The sequence below is a fragment of the Belonocnema kinseyi genome, chromosome 2, assembly GCF_010883055.1.
Source record: "Belonocnema kinseyi isolate 2016_QV_RU_SX_M_011 chromosome 2, B_treatae_v1, whole genome shotgun sequence".
Taxonomy (NCBI): Eukaryota; Metazoa; Arthropoda; class Insecta; order Hymenoptera; family Cynipidae; genus Belonocnema; species Belonocnema kinseyi.
The window spans coordinates 73,965,085-73,976,707 of NC_046658.1; the positions used below are offsets into that span (position 1 = coordinate 73,965,085).

The 11,623-nt window shown below is 33.0% G+C and overlaps 1 protein-coding gene across 1 annotated transcript in view; it reads right to left on the bottom strand.

The window, feature by feature from the left end:
• The window catches only part of LOC117167567, a 55,004-nt gene that overhangs the window by 4,706 nt on the left and 38,675 nt on the right, over positions 1–11,623 (bottom strand). The window contains exons 2-5 of the mRNA XM_033352600.1: positions 10,158–10,363; positions 9,662–9,797; positions 8,744–8,877; positions 422–665 (exon numbers count right to left, since the gene is read on the bottom strand). Coding sequence (XP_033208491.1) covers positions 422–665; positions 8,744–8,877; positions 9,662–9,797; positions 10,158–10,363 — 720 coding nt within the window. The remainder of the gene's footprint in view (positions 1–421; positions 666–8,743; positions 8,878–9,661; positions 9,798–10,157; positions 10,364–11,623) is intronic.

The window sequence follows — 11,623 nt, forward strand, 5'->3', positions numbered from 1 at the left end:
ATGTATATATATTAAGAATTATTGAATTGGATTGATATTTGGTTAAAAAAACTAATTTTGGAAAAAGCAAGTATTAATAACTTAATTTCTATTAATCTGCGTTAACATAATCTATACCTCATAATCTTGAATTTTTTACGACATTTATAAGACTTGATTACGCCAAATATGAGTACTTTAGTCTTGTGAGGCACTTTAAGATTCTCTTTTATTTACTGTTTCCGAGGTATCTAACGTCTTTAGACTTTATTACCTCATGAAATAAAGGAGAGGATGTTAAGATATATGTCAGTGTAGCAGAGACTATTAAAAGCCTCAAATTAAAGAGAAGTTAAAATTTCGTTTATACGGCAATATAAATATATTTCTAGTTATCGCTGTAAATTAAATTAGGTTTGACTGGAATATATTAGGTACTTACGATGACTATGAGGTGAAGCATCACCTCTTACAGAAGCAATGAAAGGTTCATCCTCTGTGATTTCGACCTCATCTGATGCTTTGTAAACTAGAGGAATATTTGCTAAACACTTTAGCAATAATTTGCCTTCTTGCAAAACCTCACTTGTCATTGAAAGTTCGAGGTAAGACTGACTAAATGTCCTCTCCTCATCAATTTTAATATTTCTAGAGTATTCCTTAAAGAATATAGTGACATTATTAATCTGAAACAAAGAAAAATTCCATAGTTATCTCTCAAGCATCAGACTTTAAATAGTCGGCAATTATTATCTCCGGTAAATTTAAAATCTAATAAATATTAATTGTTATATGAAAAAGAACGGAAGGTTTTCTATATTTTTCTGTTTTATAAGAAGTGTAATGCCATTTTTAAAATGGATGATATGATTCTCATATCTTCTACTTTCACTGGAATATGCTCTCGGCTCTCATGTCTCCGTTTCTTCAAAAAAGAAGGGAAAAAAGAAAGAAGAATTGTCTTACGAGACGCTTGCACATGCTCCATGTTATTATCTAGGCAAACAAACAAGGACGTGTACCAAAAGCTAGACGTATGAGATAGGCAAGGAGTTTCATTTGTAAAACAAGGGAAGTAGAGCAACCTTTTCAGCAATATATTTTTCTCTTGGCGAGGAACACGCACTTTTGGTATAAATGCATTATGCCGCGCGTGTAAGAAGATTTGTGAGATAAAAAGAGATCAAATTCAAATAAAGTTGAGTATCGTGACAAACTGACATGTAGTTAAGAAAACTAAATACTAATAACACAATAGAAATTGCTCCTTCCTTTTCATAACACTTTAGCACTAATTTAGGAATTATCCAAAAGATTGTATCACTCCGATCATCACTTCGACCAGGAAAAGGGGTTCGACATGTGACCACTTTTCTGTGACTAGTCACTGATGTTTATTTCTTACAGGCCAACGATCTGGATAAAGGGGCATTGAAATCTAACATGAGACGAACAAAGTTTATGCAGGATTCCTTCTATTTATCCTAAGGCTTTTAATTTTAAAGCATCTTCAATATAAAGAAATGATATAGTTTTTCAAATATTTTTTATTAGAATAAAATATCAAAGTTAAAAATAGTTCGTAAAGAAAATTGTTTTAATATCAATAATAGATATTGTATTTATTAGGGTAGCTTTAAAAAAGTTTCTACAATTTGAGGGGACTTTGATAAAAACTAACTTTTATTTAAAATTAAAAAAAAACATAAGGCTTCCAGGGCCATTTAACTGTCCTCTAACGTCAAAACATATTATTTTCACTATGGTATATATATATAAGTAATTTTTTTTGCCTGGAAATTGTAAAGGTGTATTCTAAAAAAAATTGCAAAAAATTTAGTATTTGAAAAGTTTTACAGGGCAATACATTTTAAAAACAGGATTATTAATTTTCCGTTAGGAAAATCCGCTATCGGGCTAAGGTCTAATTCGAGATCTACGTACTCTAAATAAAATAAAATCACTAATTAATTCAAGCAAGCAAAGACCAATAATTGAATTATCGGAACCATAAGGGGCTAACCCTTATTCGGAACATTTTTCAGGAGAACGGAAAAATTGTTCACCGAGTTCATATTGGGATAGCCTTTCGAGGAACTTTGTTATTTTATTAAAAATAGTAAGATTCATTTTTTCACTTTCTGAAAAAGCAACACTCGTAGAACCGACTGGACAATACAAAAAAAAAAACAAAAAATGAATTTTTTCAATTTAGTGGGTTAGCCCCTTATTCCCATCCATTCAATTGTGTGTTCAATTGGTGATAGTTCTTTTTGCTCAAGGGTATGATTTTATTTAGATTGCCGAAGGATTTTAGAACCCATTGAGTCCAAAATATTTAAGTGCTGGTTTAGAAAACGAGGAAAGCTTATAACTAGTCGGCATGAGGCAGAAAGTAAGGGCAAAAGTTGAGGACACTTTATTGGCTATTCTCAGGAATTCATTGATTTCTTATTTTCGAGAACCTATTTATGGGTTATATAATGTCTGTAACGAGTGTTCTTGTACTAGTTAGTACGAACGATAACTGCGAATTTCGTTAAGCTAGATGCGATAAGATAAACGCGAAAGTGAAGATAAACATCTGGCCAACAAGAAGTTTCTAGCAGTAACTAACAAGGAAATTTAATACCGATTGGTCGTGTTTCCCTGACGCGACACACCAGCCCAATCTTATGCGGTGCTATGCCTTCCTCCAATCGTTTCCTTTTTCCTCACACTTACTCCTCTCTATCTTTCTTAAAGTTTTTTAACTTTCAGTATCAAATTCGAAGGTTAAGATTTCGTCGATTGCGAACGAATACAAAGTGTTTTCTGTTTACGAAATCTTGCATCGGGCTTAAGAAAGTGAAACCAGATTTTATCCAGATTTAGCCACTAACTTATTCATTTGAATTCACAATGGTTCACTTAAATTTAATTAAATCTACATTCTGCCCCTGTCCAAGCTGTCCTTTGTGAAATCTCAAACTAACTCACGAAAAGTTGCGCACGCAGCATTGGATAGTGCCGTACGCACAATAAGATAAACCAAATAAAGTCTACAGAGGTTAGTTTTACATATATGACATCGCGTTATGGTTGTAATGAGCTGTCGGTTTTGGACTTTTTGGTTTTATTGTAAAAAATGTAAAGATATTTTTCTGAATATACTTTCGAAATTCGCGGTCCTGCCGTATTAAAAATTTTTCTAGTAATTAAAGCATAGCAAACAAAGCCAAATATTATAGTGATTTTGCTCTTGTGAATTATGTCAAGAAACGATGTTTATGTCGAGACTGGGGACAGCTAGGAGATTTGTCTGTAATAATGATTACAGATTGTAATTGTCAAGTGAAATTAAGATCAGTTTTAGAAACCGCGTATCATTTCCTGTAGGTTAAAGCACTTGAAAGGCACAGTAACATCAAATTCTGGGTGTTCATCGCTTGTTGGATGTGAACTGAGTGCTAAATTCGTTATTTTCTAACATGATGACAAAAATCGACCATTCTGAACATATTTCCAGTAATTCCATGACAACTTTTGTTTTTATTCTTTGCAAAACAAAACATGGTTATGAATCATCTGGGATTAGACGGCCATAGAAATAATAACAATTGATTTTTTTCACAAACATGATAAATTTGTAGATATATTTTTAAAACTATACATTTCTGCAAAAAAATTTTCTCACTTCGCTCCACTGGGAATCAAACCACAGAACTTCCGATTGCCTGTCGGATGCTTTTTTAATTAAGTTATTAGAGAGATCGAAAGAAAAATCCTGTAGATTATTTGTAAATACTTTGCATCACATTTGCATCGTGTCGGGTAAAATTACAGGGAAAAAGAATTAATATCAAAACAAGAAAATATCGCTACGAATCTGGACATATATTAGTGCTAATATATACATATGAAATATATTAGAACTGGATATTATTAGTGCTAAAGTGTTATGGAAAGTAAGTAGCAGTTTCTATTGCGTTATTAGTATTTGGATCTAAGCAAATATCACTTGTTTCAAGAAAATGCAATAAATTAAAGAAAACTTGATTTTTTTGTTAAAGTATATTTTGTTGAGACAAGACACATTTTCTTCGATCATGAAAATATTTCATCGATCATGAAAATAACATATAAAAAACATTATTTTATATCGAAAATATTATATTATTTTTAATAAATGGAATCATTTCAGTTTCATGAGTAGATTCTTGAATTTTGAAGACTAAAGTTTTGCCTTCTACAAAAATTATATGTGACGTAGTAAAGTTTAATGCATTTTATGTTTTTGTATTATTTTTTAATTGTTTTAAAATAATTTAAAATGTTCTTAACTTCCTTGACTTCGTTAAATTGTTTATTTCGAATTCACTTTAAATGCTTTTAAATTCCTTGAAAGTTTGTTCGATTTAAATTTACTTTTTTTTTAATTCTTAGGGATTGACTGAATTAATAGATTCAGATATAGTGTAGAGTGGTTACATTCGTTGCAGCATTTTGACATTTTGAACTTTTATCGACAAAAAAGAGCACTAATATCAGAATGTATGCCCAGCTTTATTACTGTAGCATTTAAAGATAATATTTATTTGCTTTAAACAGGCAAAAAGGGCAATTGTTATACGAAATTACAAAACATTGATTACTGCATTATTTCAAATATTTGAAAACATTCTTGTTTCAAAAAATTGCAAAAAATTTCTTTGGAGTTTCTACTTTTAACCATCCCCTTCTTCATTCCACGAAAATTTGCGTGCAAAATATTTTTAATTTAGTTTGGTAGTATCTAACCGATTTCAGATTTTTGGTAATTACGGGTAAGTGTAGTGATGCTTGTAAAAAAAAAACACTGAAATACAATTTTTAAACGATTGTACTTTCGTAACTTATGAATTAAACATCCTTTTATTCTTATAATGTACGTTCGCTTTCAATTTTTTTCAAGTTCATAAGAATAAGTTTGAAAAGAAAAAAATGAATTTGGTATTAAGATTTAGTTTTATTTAAAAACGTGCAGATTTGAAATTACCTATGTGCTTTATAAATTAATTGAAAAATTATTTGTCTATGTAAATGTATGCATGCATATTTTGAAATATTATTTGGTCATTGTTATTAAGTATAACTTGCACTTTTATTGCAAACAGTACGATCATTAATTTCTCTAACGAACCCCAAAATGTTGAAAGATTTTCGTATTTCACAATGAAAAAGAAAATGAAAAAATTATCTTGTCATAATTTATCACTATTAATAAATATTAGTGGAAGCAGAAGCCGTACGTTTTCATAAAAGGGTTTTGTAGCATATTCAGATGTTAATTAAGTCGTTTGAACCTTCTCTTCCATACTTTTATTCCACGCTTGACCGAAATGACCACCTTTGTCCCTGAAAATAGGGGCGAAAGTAGCATATATATCATGTGAGCTGCATTTACGAGTTAAGAGTAAAATTAGCGGGGCGAAAGTAAAATTTATATTTTTTAGTTTACACTTTTTCCGCACTTAGAGGAACAAAACATCAACCTAGCAAAATATAAGTAGGTTTTTTCGCGCTTGAAGTGTTCCTCCGAAATCCGAGGCTGTAGTTGGTCGACAATTGCCATATCGAAAATCTGAGTTGCTCCGAATCGATCACACTTTGAGTCACGAAAAAAGTTAGAGAAAAAATCGTCGGACCCGCTTTTTAGGGCCAAAAGGTGGCCATGGGCGAGGGGTAATTACTGTAGTCACTGGAAATGTCTGCTCCTTTCGCCCCTTGTTACATAATTAACTATTCCTCACCTACTCACCCTTCTTTTGCCTACTTTCCGTCTTCTACTGTAATCCTCCTTATACGGTTACATAACTTGAAGAAGCAGTTGCGGACAGCGATCCAGGGACAATTTAGGAGGAAAAACCTTCAAGCTAAGGCGTTAACAAACTTGCCGCAGGTGGCATGGAAATAGGGTGTTGCATTCGATGTCTCTAGGATACCAGGTTGCCTCCTAAAGTTGTATGCATACCTTCTCACAAATGCAGGACTTTGCGGGGGCGGACAGTACGTTTTTCTAACTGCTCTTTGAAACAAAATGTCAAAAAAATATTGAACAAAAGTTTGAGCGAGCGATTGTTTGGTGGAGAGATATACGACATTGCGGAGAAAAATCTCGCACACACCTATAGGAAGAGGATGGGGCAGCCCACTATAAGCTACTTAGCGATAACAGCGGTGGTTTCCGCGCAGACAATCGGAGAAGAAGCTTAAGATCTTTACCAACAGACTGGTAAAATCAACCCTGAAGAGGAAAGACAAAATTTTTTTAAGAAAAACGAATGAAGGCATGCCCAAAATCTCCTCTGCTATCAGGGAAGCAATCGGGTTTGGAGAAAACGTGCGCGAGTTCGATCCCAGTACCAAGGTCAAGGTCTTTGATCTTCGACAAAACGGCGGATCCAGAGGAGGTCAGGGACGCCGAAGGGAGGCCCTTCGGTGAAACAACATCGACAAGAGAGTAGAAAATCAACCTCATGAAGAAGGCCTTAAGGGGGAGACAGATGACTTTAAGAGGGAATCAGAAGGCCTATGTAGAGTTGAGCGAGAAGATGGCGGTGAGCCTACTTCATACTTGACACTTCAAGGTTGATTATGAGTCCTGTAGCGTCAGAAAAAAATGTAAAGAATGAGATGCTATCGTTTTTAAGGCTGCAGTCACGTGAGAGTCAAGTGCAAGGGTTCTGATCGGACCAAGTCTTATTGGAGGTACGGCAAGGAGGGCCATAGGGCTGTGGAGAGCGACAGCTTGCCACAGTGCTAAGGAGGAAGAAACCCCAGTAGGACTATCTTCCAGGAACGATAAGACGTTCGACAAGCTGAGGAACCCGTTGTGCGATATTCTCGCACTGCGAAGGACGATGCATCTTGATTAGGCCATAAAGTGAAACAAGCCCAGGTTCGCAGAAATAACAGGACGCGGAGACAAGAGGTGATATTACCTATAATCTGCAACTCTTAATGCATTTCTACCTTCTCGTGAAAAGCGTTTCCTCCCTTAGTTCCCCTATCCACACTTGCTCTGCCGGAAAAAAGCACAACGGATGAACGGGCTGACCCGACGGAAACTATAGGGGTATCTGCTGAAGGCTACAAAAACCTACAGATGTAATATTTTCAATGAAAAAAAGGAAGATTCAAGAAAAATATAGTATCTTACTTTATTTCTACAGAAATCAGCAATAAAAGCTTCAAGTAGGAAAAATTTAAATCAAAATACCAGATGACACAAATTCAAATTAAAGTTTTCTAAAAGCATATCAGTTTCTCTAAAAATAATTGATCGGAGTAACAACTAATGAGAGTTAACATTTTTCTAGAAATGAAAAGAGATATAATCTTTACGTTATAGAATAAAAAGCTAGTAACTTATTTGGTTTTTATTTCAAATCTCCTCTTTACCACTCTAACCTCGTTATCATACTTAGCCATATAGACCCTATGTTTGGGACACTAAACCAAAAGTATAGAAACAAAATATTTCTTAAGAGTATAAAAATGATTTAATAGTTTGAAAATGTATGTATAAAATATTTTATTCAATAAGTTTTCAAATTGTACATAAATGAATTTTAATTATATTTTTTTATCATTTCTTTTGAAGTAAATTATAAATAAGCTTACCTTTAGACCAAGTGTGCAAAACCATAATACAGTGAAAGTTATATTTTTTATGCGACAAATTTGAGATCTGTCAGATACATTGGAGAATATTTTGAATTAACGATTGCGATATTGTTAAACAAATACTGCAAAATCTTTTCCCAAATGCACCGGTTCTACTTTCTAGAGTATTATGAATTTTCAAAACTCGTGCCAACTTTTTTACAAGAAAGAGCCTAGTTGTAGATTCATAAATAATTAAACTATAATACATAATTAAAATTCATGTGAAGCTTATACTCGATTTCATACTTTTAAATTACTAGCGGTTAGTCTTTCAGATTTGAAGATACACCTAAAATATCTGGTCTACGTTCACGGAATTTCTGCGAACCTAGCAGCCCTTTCCTGTAAATTATTGCAGACGTCCGACACATGGAAATACGTTTATATGAATTTATATTTCTTTACAATAACTATTGAAGTCTCTATAAATAAAAAAACTTTAAATCCCCCCTGACATTAAATTAAATTCAACTGTTAATTGCAGCTTCCCTATTGCAGTTAAATTATATATGAGGATAGGAAAATTGCTCGCACGATTTCACCCGTGCGACACAAGAATCCTTCCGGACGCCACCGAACTGAGAGAAACGTGAACTCTTTCAGAAGTAACGTGTAAATAAATGCGACCGACTAGAGAGATCTTGCCTACAGTCACCCTTCAGCACGGAAACACATAAACATCTATTTTACAGTATTGACACTTTTTCAAAATTATTGATTTTGAGCTGAAAGAATCTAGAAATCTACTTCTTGTTAATGTAGATGAAACATTATGTATTAAACAAATATGTAATAGAAAAGACGAAGCGGTTAGGATGAGAACTTAACAACATAAAACCACGGGATATGAGACAGTTGATAGAGAAAGGAAGACGAAAGGAAGATAAGGAAAACAATGGAAATGAGAACAGAATCCGAAGAAAAAGAAAATGAAATGGAAGAAGAGAAGATCTACAAAAAGAAAAGAGGAAGAGAGAATGAAAACGAGAAATGGCGGAGGAAAAAGATTTCGAAGGAACTTTAATCATCCAGTAAGGTCACGTAGCTTGGCTAGGTGAAACAAGGTGATACTTACGGGTTCTCCGTTGAGGGTCCACGTAATGACGGGGGCGGGGAGTGAAGAACCCGATGTGCAATTCGCCCGGAGTGTCTCCCCCAGTGGCAAACGCTGTCTCTCAACTAATATAGTTGGCTTATTTTGTGGCACATCTAGTAATCACAAAAGTTTACAATAAATAAAAAAACAAAATTTATATTTCTTGCCTGAGAATCAAAATCGAATGAAGAACAAAATAATTCAAATTCTTGACATCTGCGGTGCAAAAAAACAAAGTCGGTGACTACATTTTATATGAAACATTAGATAATATATTTATGAACGTAAAAACTCCCTCTTTCATACGTTTAATGATTTATAATAAAAGAGTTGCAATTGAGGTTTTAATAAACATTTTTATTTTATCCGAATCTGAAAAATTTTTAGTGACACAGAATAAAAGATATGCAACTAGCAATAGAGAAGAACAAAAACCTGTAAATACATGAGATCGTACAGTGCATCGTCATTTGATTGAAGATACACATTTCTCATTATTAGTTTACGCAAAAATATTTTTTATGGAGTTAAGGGTTTTCTTGTTGCAGATGTTTGGGCTTTAATCTTCTTCAAAAAACAGTAATTCGAATTTTCTCTGCATAATTAGATTTTGCTGACAACGTTATTGATCGACTGACATGAAAAAGTACCGCCCGCATTTAGGTATTTCAATTCGATTGCAAACCTTGAAGCTGTAACTCGGGCATTTGTCAATCCGACGTGCGCATCGAAATTCCTCGATGTACCGAGTTAAATCCCGCTTATACATTGTTTTACACAAACTTTAATTTTGAACAATGGTGGAACTTAGAGTATGCAAAAAAGACTGAAATGTATTCTAGTGAGAGGATAATGTATGATAGAGAGAGGATAATATATGTAAGTGTATATACCTACCAATTATTGTCATGGTAGCTCCATCAGTTTTTGTTTCTAGAGTGGGAAGTTCTTCTGTTGCTTCGCATTTGTAGAGCCCCGACTGTTTTTTGGAGATGTTGAGTAACATCACCTTGTTTTTGTTAGATATGGTAAGCTGGGTGTGCAAAATTATAGTTATCGTTATTTTTTACTCATCCATATTAACACGTGACTAAACTTTATGCATTCATTTGTAATCATATTATTGTGCATTGTTACATCTCTACTCAACCCGAAAAATATTAATTTGGACCTCAACTTAGAAAAACGGTAATATTTCTTAAAGTAGAACCCTAATTTTTTAAATAAATTATCATTTGTTTAAATATATTTTTTAACAAATTATAAAGTTGGATAAACAAAATATTTATGCTAAGTATGATTAATAAATTTTTAAATTGGGAAACGGAATGTTTTTCATCCCAAGTAATATAAATTATTATTATATTGAACGAATAGCGAAAAATTGACTTACATTAACATTTATATTCCGTACAGGGAGGACAAGCCCAGGAGGTTTCTTTTTTGGAGCGAACCGATAAAATTCTGCATCATCCAGATACCACTTTACTGTATAAAGTAATTTGCCCTCTAGATCGTAATTGCAGGTCATTAATACTGAATCTCCAGAACGAACCATCCTAGGCACTGTGATTTGTAAATTTTTCAATCCAATTACACCTGAAAGGAAAGAATTTGAACTTCGTTATTTAAATAAATAAAAATTAATAGTTCACCTATATTTAATATTATAATAATAATTCATTAATTTTTTAAAATAATTTCTGTTGCTTTTATTTATTTATCTAAATAATGCGACACCTATTAAACTTTCCCGTGAAATCCAATTTAGAGAAGTTCAGTAATGTTAAACTGAGTGACAATGAATTAACTTGACTTGAAACTAAATACACAAAGTTTGTCTATTATCGAGAGGAACTTGGTTAACCCTTAAATGTACCGTTCGTCTGATATTATAGGAAAACAGAAACCCAAGAGCTGACGTGTAATCAATACGTACTGGCAACACCTCCTACTCATTGGGTCAAAGGTTTGCTTCTTGTTTCAAATAATTATAGCAGATTATAGAAGAATTAAATCTGGTTATCGTAGGTTCTGTTTTGCATTTAACTATTTGAGCCTTCATATTGTTAATAATTTGTATTGTGCAAATTTTTAATCAGATCATGCAAGCTTAATATTGTATACAAATTTAAAAATGAGAGTAGAAGTAGATAAGACGAATAACCAAATTTTTAGGTAGCTTTGTTCCGCGCATTGTATGTTAATGAAGTATTAAGTTCCGAAACGTTATTTGAAATTTGATATTGTTTAACAAAAAGAATAATCATTTTTAACCAGTGGTCCAGTAAATCCACTTTATTAGCGATTAATACATTCAGTGACCTCAATATCACTTAAATTCATAGAAGGTTTATAATGAGTATTTACCATACATTATTAGACTTAATATCTCACTCATGTTCTAATAACTGGCTATGTAATCAAGTCGCTCGTGCTTTTCTTAATGATAGAGTAAGTACCTGAAATTGAATACTATCCTTAATTTGGTGTATTTTCTAATTCATAAGAAAATCCTGAACTACTTTTAAAAAATTGTAAAGCACATAGGGAAGAGAATTGCTAATAAATAATCGGAATTTGAGTTGTGGTATAGAGAATGTACAAAACAATACAGTATCTGATGCAAATTCAAATGAGACGATCGTCTGAGATGTTCGAAATTTTAGTTGAAAATTTGACGCAGGATCATTTTCCAAGCAAAATAATAATATTCTCCTCGGCATACAAGTTGCGCATACAAATAAGTTACCACAAGCGGCTGAAGACACGCTCCAGCATAGAAACAAACTTCGCAAAGTCTCTTCGCGGTTCGTAATGCGTTAGATATGTTTTAATAAATTACTTAAAGATTTGCAT